The 10,525-nt window shown below is 41.8% G+C and overlaps 1 protein-coding gene across 1 annotated transcript; it reads right to left on the reverse strand.

The window, feature by feature from the left end:
- Window positions 1-203: 203 nt before the first annotated feature.
- TBX22 (T-box transcription factor 22) lies at window positions 204-9,887 on the reverse strand. The gene is made up of 8 exons (XM_070785207.1): window positions 9,710-9,887; window positions 8,914-9,073; window positions 7,998-8,099; window positions 5,918-6,092; window positions 4,880-5,044; window positions 4,426-4,490; window positions 3,996-4,081; window positions 204-814 (listed from the first exon to the last, which is right to left on the reverse strand). The coding sequence occupies exons 1-8, from the start codon at window positions 9,885-9,887 to the stop codon at window positions 204-206; spliced, it is 1,542 nt and encodes a 513-aa protein (XP_070641308.1).
- Between the last annotated feature and the right edge of the window lie 638 nt (window positions 9,888-10,525).

Genomic DNA, 10,525 nt, shown 5'->3' on the forward strand with positions numbered 1-10,525 from the left:
ATCTTATTTTGAGACTTAAGGCTACTGCAATCAGAGATTGCTATAGTTCATATCTGATTTATGGCATGTCATAAAGCACTTTAACAAAGGAATATCCTTCTGATAATGAAGCTTTTTAAGCCCTTTAGTTTTTGACCATTTTTGGTGACACATAAAGAAAATATATGCTTATTTGCAATCATTTTCGGAACATGACTATTTCATTAAAGGCAATGGCTAATTTTTGGATACCAATGAGAGTGATTGTATTTGCCTTCTATGAAAGAAACTTGACTGTTGTCATTCACTTTAAGACGGTTGGCAGCATTTACCAGTCTAGGTGGTGTGGAGAAGTTGTATCTATAAAAGCCATAGGAAGGATGGAAAGAGCAAGCAATTGCTTCCTGAGCAATGGGGTTTGGTGATAAAATATTTTCAAGTGCCTGTAATTCATACATTTGATTGGAAGATTTAGGTGCTTGTAGACACTGTCCATTTAAGTCTCCAGATGAACCATTTTTTGAATTGGTGACTCCCAAAGAAGATAACATGGGAACTTCCATCATGAGTGGGGCTGAAGACTGAGAACTGTTGTTGCTTGCTAGACTTTCAAGAGCAGACAAGACAAGAGGCTGTTGTTGCCAAAAATTATTTGGGCAAATCTTGTAGCAAAGGGGCAGGTTGATACTGTGTAGGTACACCTCTGGACGGGGCATTCCAAGGGAGCTTGTAGGTATGTGAAATGTAGGAGGTGAGCAAAGTGGAGAAAGCAAAGAGTTCAAAGGAGAAGGAGCCCCTCCACTAGAGGTCACTGGGGATGAGCTGCTGCTTCCACCTGTGAATGACAAGTCAATCAATGAACAATGAACTATATGTTCCTACTGAATCAGTAATCATGTCCATAACTATCCCTGCTTCATTCTTAGATTAGCTTTCTTTGCAAGTTCAGAGTTATTTAGCTGTTGCTGTTTAGTCACTAAGTTATGTCCAAGTCTTTTGAGAACCCATGCACTGTAGCCCTCAAGGCTCTTCTGCCCATGAGATTTCCCAGCAAGAATACTGGCGTGGTTTTCCATTTCCCTCTCCAGGGTATCTTCCCAATCCAGGCAACGAACCTATGTCTCCTGCTTGTCAGACAGATTCTTTACCACTGAGCCACCATGGAAGCCACAGTTATTTTGACTCCTTTGGAAAAGACCATTCCTCTGATCAAAGTTGAATATGGTATCTCTATTGCTACCACTACTACTTTTAGCATTACTATTATGTATCATACATTGAGCATTCTTTATGCTCTAGAACTATACCAGGTACTTGAGCAACATTCATTCAATGAATTAAAAAAAGAAGCCTAATTAAATATGATCCAGAACCAATTATATCTTACAAATAAAAGTTTTTATCTTTAACTTAAAAAAAAAATTACTAAAATAAGTTCTAGATTAAATTTAACAAGTTGGTTGAGATTCTATAGAAAGCTTTAGTTGATTAAAAAAAATCACTGCATATGAAAGTAATCTTATAAATTAAAAAAAAGAACATTTAATGTATTAGGTTTTCTCTTATGTGAAAATCACAGATGGGGAAAGGTCTATGATGCACTATATCAAGAATTAAAGACAGTTTTACAGGTTAAAAATACCAAGATGAAAATGAAACTGTTCATACCAATGTTGTTAGGTGATCCTTTATGGTTGCCTAGCATCTACTAAAATTAGGGATAAATATAATGCCCAGGAAAATCTAGATTCTACACCTTATATTTGTAATTATTTAATTTTTTAAAAAAATTGGTTATTGACTGAACTTGATCAAGTTTTTGTGGAGTTTTTTAGGGGCTACTATTTTTCTTAGTGTTTCCCTGGTAGCTCAGCTGGTAAAGAATCTGCCTGCAATTTTTCTTAACTATTTTAAAATACTTTTTGTTGTTCAGTTGCTAAGTCATGTCTGACTCTTTTCAACCCAATGGACTGTAACCCACCAGTTCCCTCTGTCCATGAGATAGTTCAGGCAAGAATACTGGAATGGATTGCCATTTTCTTTTCTAGGGGATCTTCCCAACCCAGGGATTGAACCCATGTCTCCTGCATTGCAGGGGGACTCTTTATTGCTGAGCCACCACAGAAGCCCATTTTTATATGTAAACATAGCTTAATCCTATATCAACAGGGTGGAAAATATCTTTTATAATTAAACATCCAAATATTATTTAAACAAAAATGGTACCCCTTTTCTTTGTAATTTGAGAACATTCTGGACATCTTAAATAATTGAGAAAAATATATATTTTAAATTATTAATGATCATCTTTAGCTTTTTACAAATTAATGTGTTTTGTGTTGACTTGGATAATTTAAAATCATCCTGCCTAGATGGTATTAAAGTGATACTATCAAATAAGTGTTCATATTTTTCTAGGCAACTTGAACCAAATTAATACAGTCAATTCAGTGAAATATTTCACTAAATAATTAGACTTGATTTCTTTACATTTCAATTAGTTGTTATGATATTTTTATGTAAAATTCAACCTAACTATAATGTAACTAACTTTCAATTAATGTTTAAAGACAAACAACTTTAATGAAGTAAAGACAAAAAGGGTAAAATAATTCCATATTGCTCATGAATAAAGACTTTTCTATTTATAATTGAATATCATAGTAAATGAAGGTATGCATTCTTCTACCAGAAAGCCTGCATTGTCAAGTTATTATTTAGTCAGGTGATGTACTACCTGACAACAAATGCTCTGCAGCTATTTTAAGTGCTTATGGCAATTAAGCAAATTGGAATAGCTTAGTATTGTTTTTGACATTTATTTTTCCTACTAACAATGAAAGGAAAATTGAAGCCAAGTAATGATGAAATTTAATGGAAGTCATTTTTATCATGCACTGAAAGTATCTCATAAAATACAAAATATTTATTTTAATATCTAACATATTTGAAAATAAGGCCACTAGTGCATGCCAGGGCTTTCCTAATAGTTCAGTTTGTAAAGAATCTGCCTGCAATGCAGGAGATCCAGGTTTGATTCCTGGGTCAGGAAGATCCACTGAGAAGGGATTGGCTACCCACTCCTATATACTTGGGCTGTGGTAAAGAACCTGCCTGCAATGACAGTATACTAATGCATATATATGGAATTTAGAAAGATGGTAATGATAACCCTGTATGTGAGGCAGCAAAAGAGACACAGATGTATAGAACACTATTTTGGACTCTGTAGGAGAGGGAGAGGGTGGGATGATTTGAGAGAATGGCATTGAAACATGTATAATATCATATATGAAACAAATCACCAGCCCGAGTTCGATGCATGATACTGGTTGCTTGGGGCTGGTGCCCTGGGATGACCCAGAGGGATGGAGGAAGGAGGAGGGAGTGGGGTTCGGGATGGGGAACATGTGTATACCTGTGACGGATTCATGTTGGTGCATGGCAAAACCAATACAATATTGTAAATTAATTAACTTCCTAAAATAAATAAATTTAGATTAAAAAAAAATCTGCCTGCAATGCGGGAGACTTGGGTTTGATCCCTGGGTTGGGAAGATCCCCTGGAGAAGGTAAAGGATACCCACTCCAGTATTTTGGCCTGGAGAATTCCACGGACTGTATAGTCCATGGGGTCACAAAGAGTCAGACATGACTGAGAAACTTTCACTTCACTTCACTTCAATTCAGTGTATCACAGGCAGATTCTAAAGAATATGAGATAGTGAGCTGCTGAAAGACCCAGGTGATTTCTACAGCTCTCAGGATGAATGATAACTCAAGAAGTTACAAGTCAGTAAATCCACCATTAATTATCATGTTTACACTCTTTTCCATTTTGCCTGTTTCTCTCCCTTTTTGCTTCTTATCTCCTCATCAAGATAAATATACACTCACTTGATTGTAAGCACACATTTTCTAGCATGTACTTATATTCTTGTGTAGTATTTGTACAGAGCTTCTGACGGTCATTATTTTATTAACATTTAAAAATAAAAATTAATGAAACATCTTACTTTGTGTGTCTGCACTAAAAGTTTTAAAATCCAAAGTGAGAGAAGGCCTCCATGGATATGTCTCTAAAAGTCCATCCAGTACACCCCTGAAAAAGATGTACAACCTTTAGCAAGTTGAGAATGCAATTCTTGAAAATAATAATTTATGTAAACTTTTGAGTTATTTTGTTATAGTTTTTAAGAGTGAATAAAATTCCCAGTGTTTATCCCTAAATAAAAGCCCAAGAATCTAGAATAAATAATATCTTAAAAGTGGGTTGGGGGGGTTGGGAGGAGGCAAGATTTTAGAGATAAAGTATCTAGGTTTCTTTCTTACTACCTACTAGTTACAAAATGCAGGGACTCTGGGCTTCTGAGCCACAGTTTCTTTAGCTGTAGTACTTGTGAAAAGGGCTATATAAATATTAGATGTGACTGTTATATTGCTTACCTGTTTCTTCCAGGATCTCTAAATCCTTTAGCAAAAGGATTCCTGTCTATTTTCAGTTTGGTTATCTAAGGATTCAGAAGAAAAAGAAAGATAAAGTCAGTGACCTCAGTAGAAAACACTGCCATTGTTGTTGTTGCTTTTAATGGTTACAACAACAGCAAAACCTTCCAAAGTGTAATATAGCGTGTTAAATAAACATTAAGCATATTGCTAAGTCAAATTTGGAATGTTTATCACCTTTCTCTCCTGGCATTCTTTGTCCTGCTCTTCTTTAACACAAGATCCACAAAACTCATAATCAAACTTGCCTTGAATACTAGCAATAAGACTATGGATTCTTTTTAATGGATTTCTTTTTAATTGTGGAAAATTGAATCCATATAGTACAACTTCACTCTGTCCCTAAAGCTTCTCCAGAGCCATTCCTGCTTGCCTGGGACCTAGTTGGCTTTACCTGCTGATTTTGGTAAGCTGTCACCGTGGTGAATTCAGTTTCTTTAAAGGAGAATGTTTTAACCCCTTCAGCAGGCAGAGACTGAATCCGGGACATGTCAACCCTGCTGTCTTGTTTCATCACGTGCACACGGGGCTTGTACTTGTGCATGGACTGCAGAATGATCTGGAGGAGAAATAATCAAATTCTGCCTAGTAATTGGCTTCCCCTCCCCTACACTGGTCCCCTCTCATCAGCACCCTGAAACTTCCCACACAAAAGTGAAGCTAAACCAGAAAGCCTAGGCTAACCCCACTTTTCTGTGCCATTTGGCACTAGACAGAGGTTCTCAGGTATAAGGGATTTCAGGAAATGGACACCACAGTGGCACCAGTAAGCAGTGGTTCCATTTCAAGTTGAGGTCTTTTCCTGCTTCCAAATGTGGGTGAGCATGTAATGTTCCCAAGTGTCATTGAGATCCAACTGCCTGCCATAAGTTCCCTGGGCTTATTTAACTGATGGGAAACTATTTGACCCTCCCTACCTCCTAAACCAAGAAGAATCCTTCTTCCTTTTGTGGCTAGCACAGTGTCAGGTCAGGCAGGCCAGAGGTGATGTGCACCTGGGAAGAAGGTTCAAGGTCTATGTGACCTGAAAGGCCTTCCATGCAGGTGGGTTGTGGAGAAGACTTCCACCATACCATGAAACATAGAAGGTGCACCTCAGGGGAAGAGCCCACAGTGATTGCCAGGAAAGCTAAAGTGCCAGATTGCTCAGGTAAGAGTTCCCTTTCACTCTCACAACCAGACATCCTGGTTTAAACAAGTCACATTCAGCCCTCAAACTTCTCTTATTCACCATCTCCAACCCCCAGCATTCTCAGATGCCAAACAAAAGTCACAAGAGCTACTTTGGTCACTGGCCCAGAACTTGGACAGTTCCTGAAAACCACAACTAGCACACCTGGGGGACACCTTCTTGGCCTTTCCAAGGTGAACCTCCAGCTGACGCCTTGGCATCTTCGTCTTCTCCTTGGGACAAAGGATTGTGCACACTTACATGACCTTTGTCGTCCATCTCATTGTTAGTGAGTTTCACACGATCAAAGCTGATGATCTGGCGCATCCATGTCTCTCCTGAACAAGGTGAGTCTGGGTGAATATAGACCCTGGGAGTGATGCATGAGTGGTCTGTATTCCCAGCTATCATCCACTGGGAGCTGTGATAGATGTACCTGAAAATGAGTGGAGTGTGACTTTAGGCACCGGCCAAAGCCAGGAGTAGGGGCTGCTGTGAACTGGTTCTAAAGAACTTGGTCAAGTTTTGCCTGCTAATCTCAAAGTGAGTGGGAGTGTTCAGTAGCTCAGCTGTGTACCACTCTTTGTGATCCCATGGACTGTAGCCCACCAAACTTCTTTGTCTGTGGAATTTTCCAGGCAAGAATATTGGAGTGGGTTGTCATTTCCTTCTTCAGGGTCTCTTCCCAACCCAGGGATGGAACCCACATCTCCATGTCTCCTGAATTGCAGAGGGTTTCTTTACCACTGGGCTGCTGGATTTAACATGATTTCCAGACAGCATCCAGGGATAGAAAACAAACTGTATATAAGCATATGTCATTAAAATGCTGCAAAGTGCCAGGGCAAGTATAATGTCATGGGATTTCATAGTCTGGTTTGTATCTCCTTACAGAAACTGCAACAAAAATTGATCTAACTTGTTTCACCATGCAGAGACACCCAAAAAATCCTCCTGTCCCACAAGTGTTAGGGAAGAAGCAGAGGAGTGAGGAAAGTATCGGTGTGGCCCACTGCCACTAGCAGTTGTGGAAACCCCTTTTGCCACAATGCTTTATATCAGAATACCCTCAAGGAACTCTGCCCACTGTGGTCTTGATTTTCCCATTGTCTCCAATCTTTTTTTTCCCACTTAATGTTTTTAATTGAAGCATAATTGCTTTACAGAATTTTGTGGTTTTTCTGTCATATATCAATAAGAATCAGCCACAAGTACACCCATGTCCCCTCCCTCTCAAACCTCCCTTCCATCACCCTCCCTATCCCACCCTTCTAGATGTCACAGAGCCCCTGTTTGAGTTCCCTGAGTCATACAGCAAATTCCCATTGGCTATCTATTTTACATATGGTATTGTAAGTTTCCATGTTACTCTCTCCATACACCTCACCCTCTCCATCCTCCCCTCCCCCATGTCCATAGGTCTATTCTCTATGTCTGTTTGTCCATTGTCTCCAATCTTAATGGCTTAGTTATGTGCCAAATTCCCAAACCAGTTCAAGCATGAAAAGCAGCTTGTTCTGCTATTTTGGGGTTACGGTCCTAACAGGTTCTCCAGCCCAGCCTAATTCTTGCCTCTCACACCCAGCACTGGGCGCTATGCAGGCTGTTTCCTAGAAAGGCTAGACATCCATTTCGGTTGAATGCTCATTTGGCTGAGTGAGGGCAGGGGCTGCCACCCAACCCCCAAACCCTTGAGTTAAAGCATGCAAAGACCCCAGCTTCTGGGCTGCTAGCTAAGAAGAGCCTCTTAACTTTAGATCAGTGTGGCCACTTTTAGCCTGCTTTAAGTAGAGAGCTTACATTAAGAGAAATGTTACTTGAATTCTCTGGGACCTGGCCTCTGCTTCAGGTAAGAGGCTAAGGAAGGAAGAAAAAACATGGACCTAGGTAAGATAACTGCTTGACTAGCTTTGGGTGGCAAATTAGAATATTGTTCAAGGACCCAGCCCTAAAGTAGCACAGTCCAGAGCCCGGTAGAGCCCCAGAAGCCCCAGCATTTCTCCCCAAATTCCTTTAAACAGCTTCCCTCCTAGTTGTTGAGCCCATACCCTCTGCAGTTTGTGGAGTCAAGGCTAGGATAGATGGTCAGTGAGAGGTTTGGGGTACATTGAAGTGCCAGTTGAAATCTGTGTGCCAGGAATGAGAGAAAAGAAAAACAAGTCTTCTTTTCTCTCAGTCTGAACTCCCTGAACTCCAGTCTAAGGGAGAAAACTCAACTCTCAAAGCCCACAGAAGAATAAATTCCCCCTTCAATGGTAGAGTTTTCAAAACAGTGCTGTCAGGTTCCATAGATCTGAATACCCATTCCAGGCCTGTAGTACCCTCCTTTGGTCCCAGTTACCTATAGCGTTTGGAATCTACTGGCACCACATCAATGGCCACATAGTACTGTTTCCCTGGGTCCAGTCCTTTCACTTTGACCCGAACAGAGGGGAACATCCGCCTGTGGGAGAGAAAACAGCAACTGACCTGGGCACGATTAGAAATGTTTGGAGCAGGGGCAAGGTTGGGGACAAATGAAAATCAAAGGCATTCACAATACTCTTCTCATTCTAGACAGGTTCAGGAATGACATTTGGTTCATGAAGAAAGATTTCTGGTTATATATTTGATTGAACAAACTCAAGATTTCTGAGTGGAGCAGAATATTCTTACCATGAGGCTTTCGTCTGCCCCACTTCCCACCACCACCACCACATAGAAGAAAAATAGGAGAGAAAAAGCTGTTCCCCTCCCATCAGTGGTGCTTTCTGTGAGGCAGATTTGGAGAAGACTGAAATTAAGAAGATTCACATACACAAAAATTACCCAGGTGATGTGAGGAAACTGTCCCACAGGAAGAGGGAAAGACCAACCTCAAATTGACTTGGGCTCAGTTTAGTCAGCCTGCTTGATGGGATATTGTTCACTAATAACTGTGAGGCTTTAACAGAAGGGCCTGACTGTAGCTTAAGACGTGGGGGTGGCATCTGGCACCTGCCTTGGCAGGTTTAATTTTTATCATTTACTTCACAGGCAGAAGCTGAGAGAATGAATTCTTAGAACAGGGTGTACAGGAAAGAAAGGATGAGCCACTAACAATGGCCAGGCAAGGCCTACTCTGGTCAACTGAGAGACAGTGGTTCCTAATACTTTTCTGGGGTGTGGATATGGGGAGAGGGGTACAAGAGCATAAAACTGGAGGAGCTCATTTTATGTGATAAGAACATTAAGTGCCTACTGTGTGAAGCCCTTGAACAACTTGGGCAAAGCCAAACCTGCCAGCCTTTGTAATGATCATCTCAGTCCCAACGTCATGGAATCTCTTCCACAGCTCAGATCCTTGAAGTTCCACTTGAATAATATCTTTCTCTTCCAGACTTCCAAAGCTGTTAAAGCCGAAAGTAGTTGCTAAAGGATCTGTTTTGGTTCGCTTTTCTGTGGGAAATAGAGACACCCAGAGTTTGAGAGAGCTTCGCAGCCGTGCACCCCCTTCTCACTGACGCCTGTCTCAGAACAGACCAGCCTTGTCTGTTTCCTGGGAACCTTGGCGACTAATTTCCAAGTTCTTCAAAATACCCGCTATGTCCCCCTTGATGGAGAAAAGGGGACCCAGGTCGTGCCCTGTGAAATGCATGACACTTCTTCAAATTTTCCCACTCTCATCTCTTTTGGAGAATTTTGGTCCCTGATGCTGAATCACCTGGGGATCTGGGTCCTTGCCCTGCTTCTTACTCTGAGCAACAGCCATCCTCTGGCTCTCAGGGTTTCCAGGAGGTTGGAGAGACTCACTTCACAAACCTGTGGGGATTTCCCCTTCACCGCAAATGAACGGCAATACTATAGGCTGAACTTGGAGGCTCTGAAACTTCCCCCTACAGCCAGATGGCTGAGATATCCCCGCAGCCCGGAACGCGGCCAACAGCTGGGCCAAGGCATCCTTTGATAGGGCTAAGACATCCTTTGATTGGGCCAGCAGCCCTCAAGCAGCCTTGAGAGGCCCGCCTGAGACTTTCGGACCCAGCAAACTAGGGTAGCTGGCGCAGGGATTTGGGCTGCGGTAGAGGTACTTACCAGGCGGCTCACTCTTCGTCCCTGCAGCGGCGCTGCTCCTTCTGTCCTCCTCCTCTCCACCCTCTTTCTCAAGCAGCTCAGGTTGAGTCTCTTCTCTAGGGTCTTGTAGTTTTCTTTTGCTGGGTCTCCCCACCAAGGCTTCCACCGAGAAGGCATGCGCCCGAGAGCTCAGAGCCATCCCTGGAGAGGCTGAAGAAAACTGTACTCTGCAAAGATTGAACCTGAGCTGGGTTAGGGAGGGAGAGGGTGGGAGGGCGCCGAGGATAGGCAAAGGAGGGAAAGCGGGAAAATCAGAAAAACTGAGAACTCAGAAAAAATTTTCTAAATCTATATGCAGGAGGAAAAAATGTATTTTTATATATACATATAAATGTTCTTTGAATAGACAGGATGCAAGAAGATTAAACTGGAGTTAGAGTCCTCTGGAGTCTAGTCCCCTTTGTGGTTTCCTCCCTCCCAGTGGACATGTGCGGGCCATCAGTCCTCAGATCCCTGATTCCGTGACTTGTCAGAGCTCAGAGATTGGCAAGCACAGCGCTTTTAGGGAGCAGACCTGCCGCCAATGGCGGCTCAGGCCGCTCGGATTGGGAGATACTGTTGCATCCGACTCAGTGAATACCCAGCTGGTCGGCTGCTCCTAGCCTCCACTGTTTGTTTTGGAAACTGTTGGAAGTATAGAAAAAAAAGAAAAAGAAAAAAAAAAAAAAAAAAAAACACCGTGAGTGACACTTCAGAGTCTGACAGGGAAGGGGGAGGTGGGGGTGTAGGGATAAAAGTGGGTGGAGGTTGATTGGAAAGGAATTCGGGATAGTCTAA

The sequence above is a fragment of the Bos indicus genome, chromosome X (genome assembly GCF_029378745.1).
Source record: "Bos indicus isolate NIAB-ARS_2022 breed Sahiwal x Tharparkar chromosome X, NIAB-ARS_B.indTharparkar_mat_pri_1.0, whole genome shotgun sequence".
Taxonomy (NCBI): Eukaryota; Metazoa; Chordata; class Mammalia; order Artiodactyla; family Bovidae; genus Bos; species Bos indicus.

Bases quoted from the DNA above. Each gene is read 5' to 3' on its own strand.
- TBX22 (XM_070785207.1), bottom strand. From the start codon at position 9,887: ATGGCTCTGAGCTCTCGGGCGCATGCCTTCTCGGTGGAAGCCTTGGTG. The intron at 6,093-7,997 runs GTAACTGGGACC...ACTCATTTTCAG, and splicing joins GTAGATTCCAAACGCTATAG to GTACATCTATCACAGCTCCC. The intron at 815-3,995 runs GTAAGATGTTTC...TGTCATTCACAG, and splicing joins TTTTAGTGCAGACACACAAA to GTGGAAGCAGCAGCTCATCC.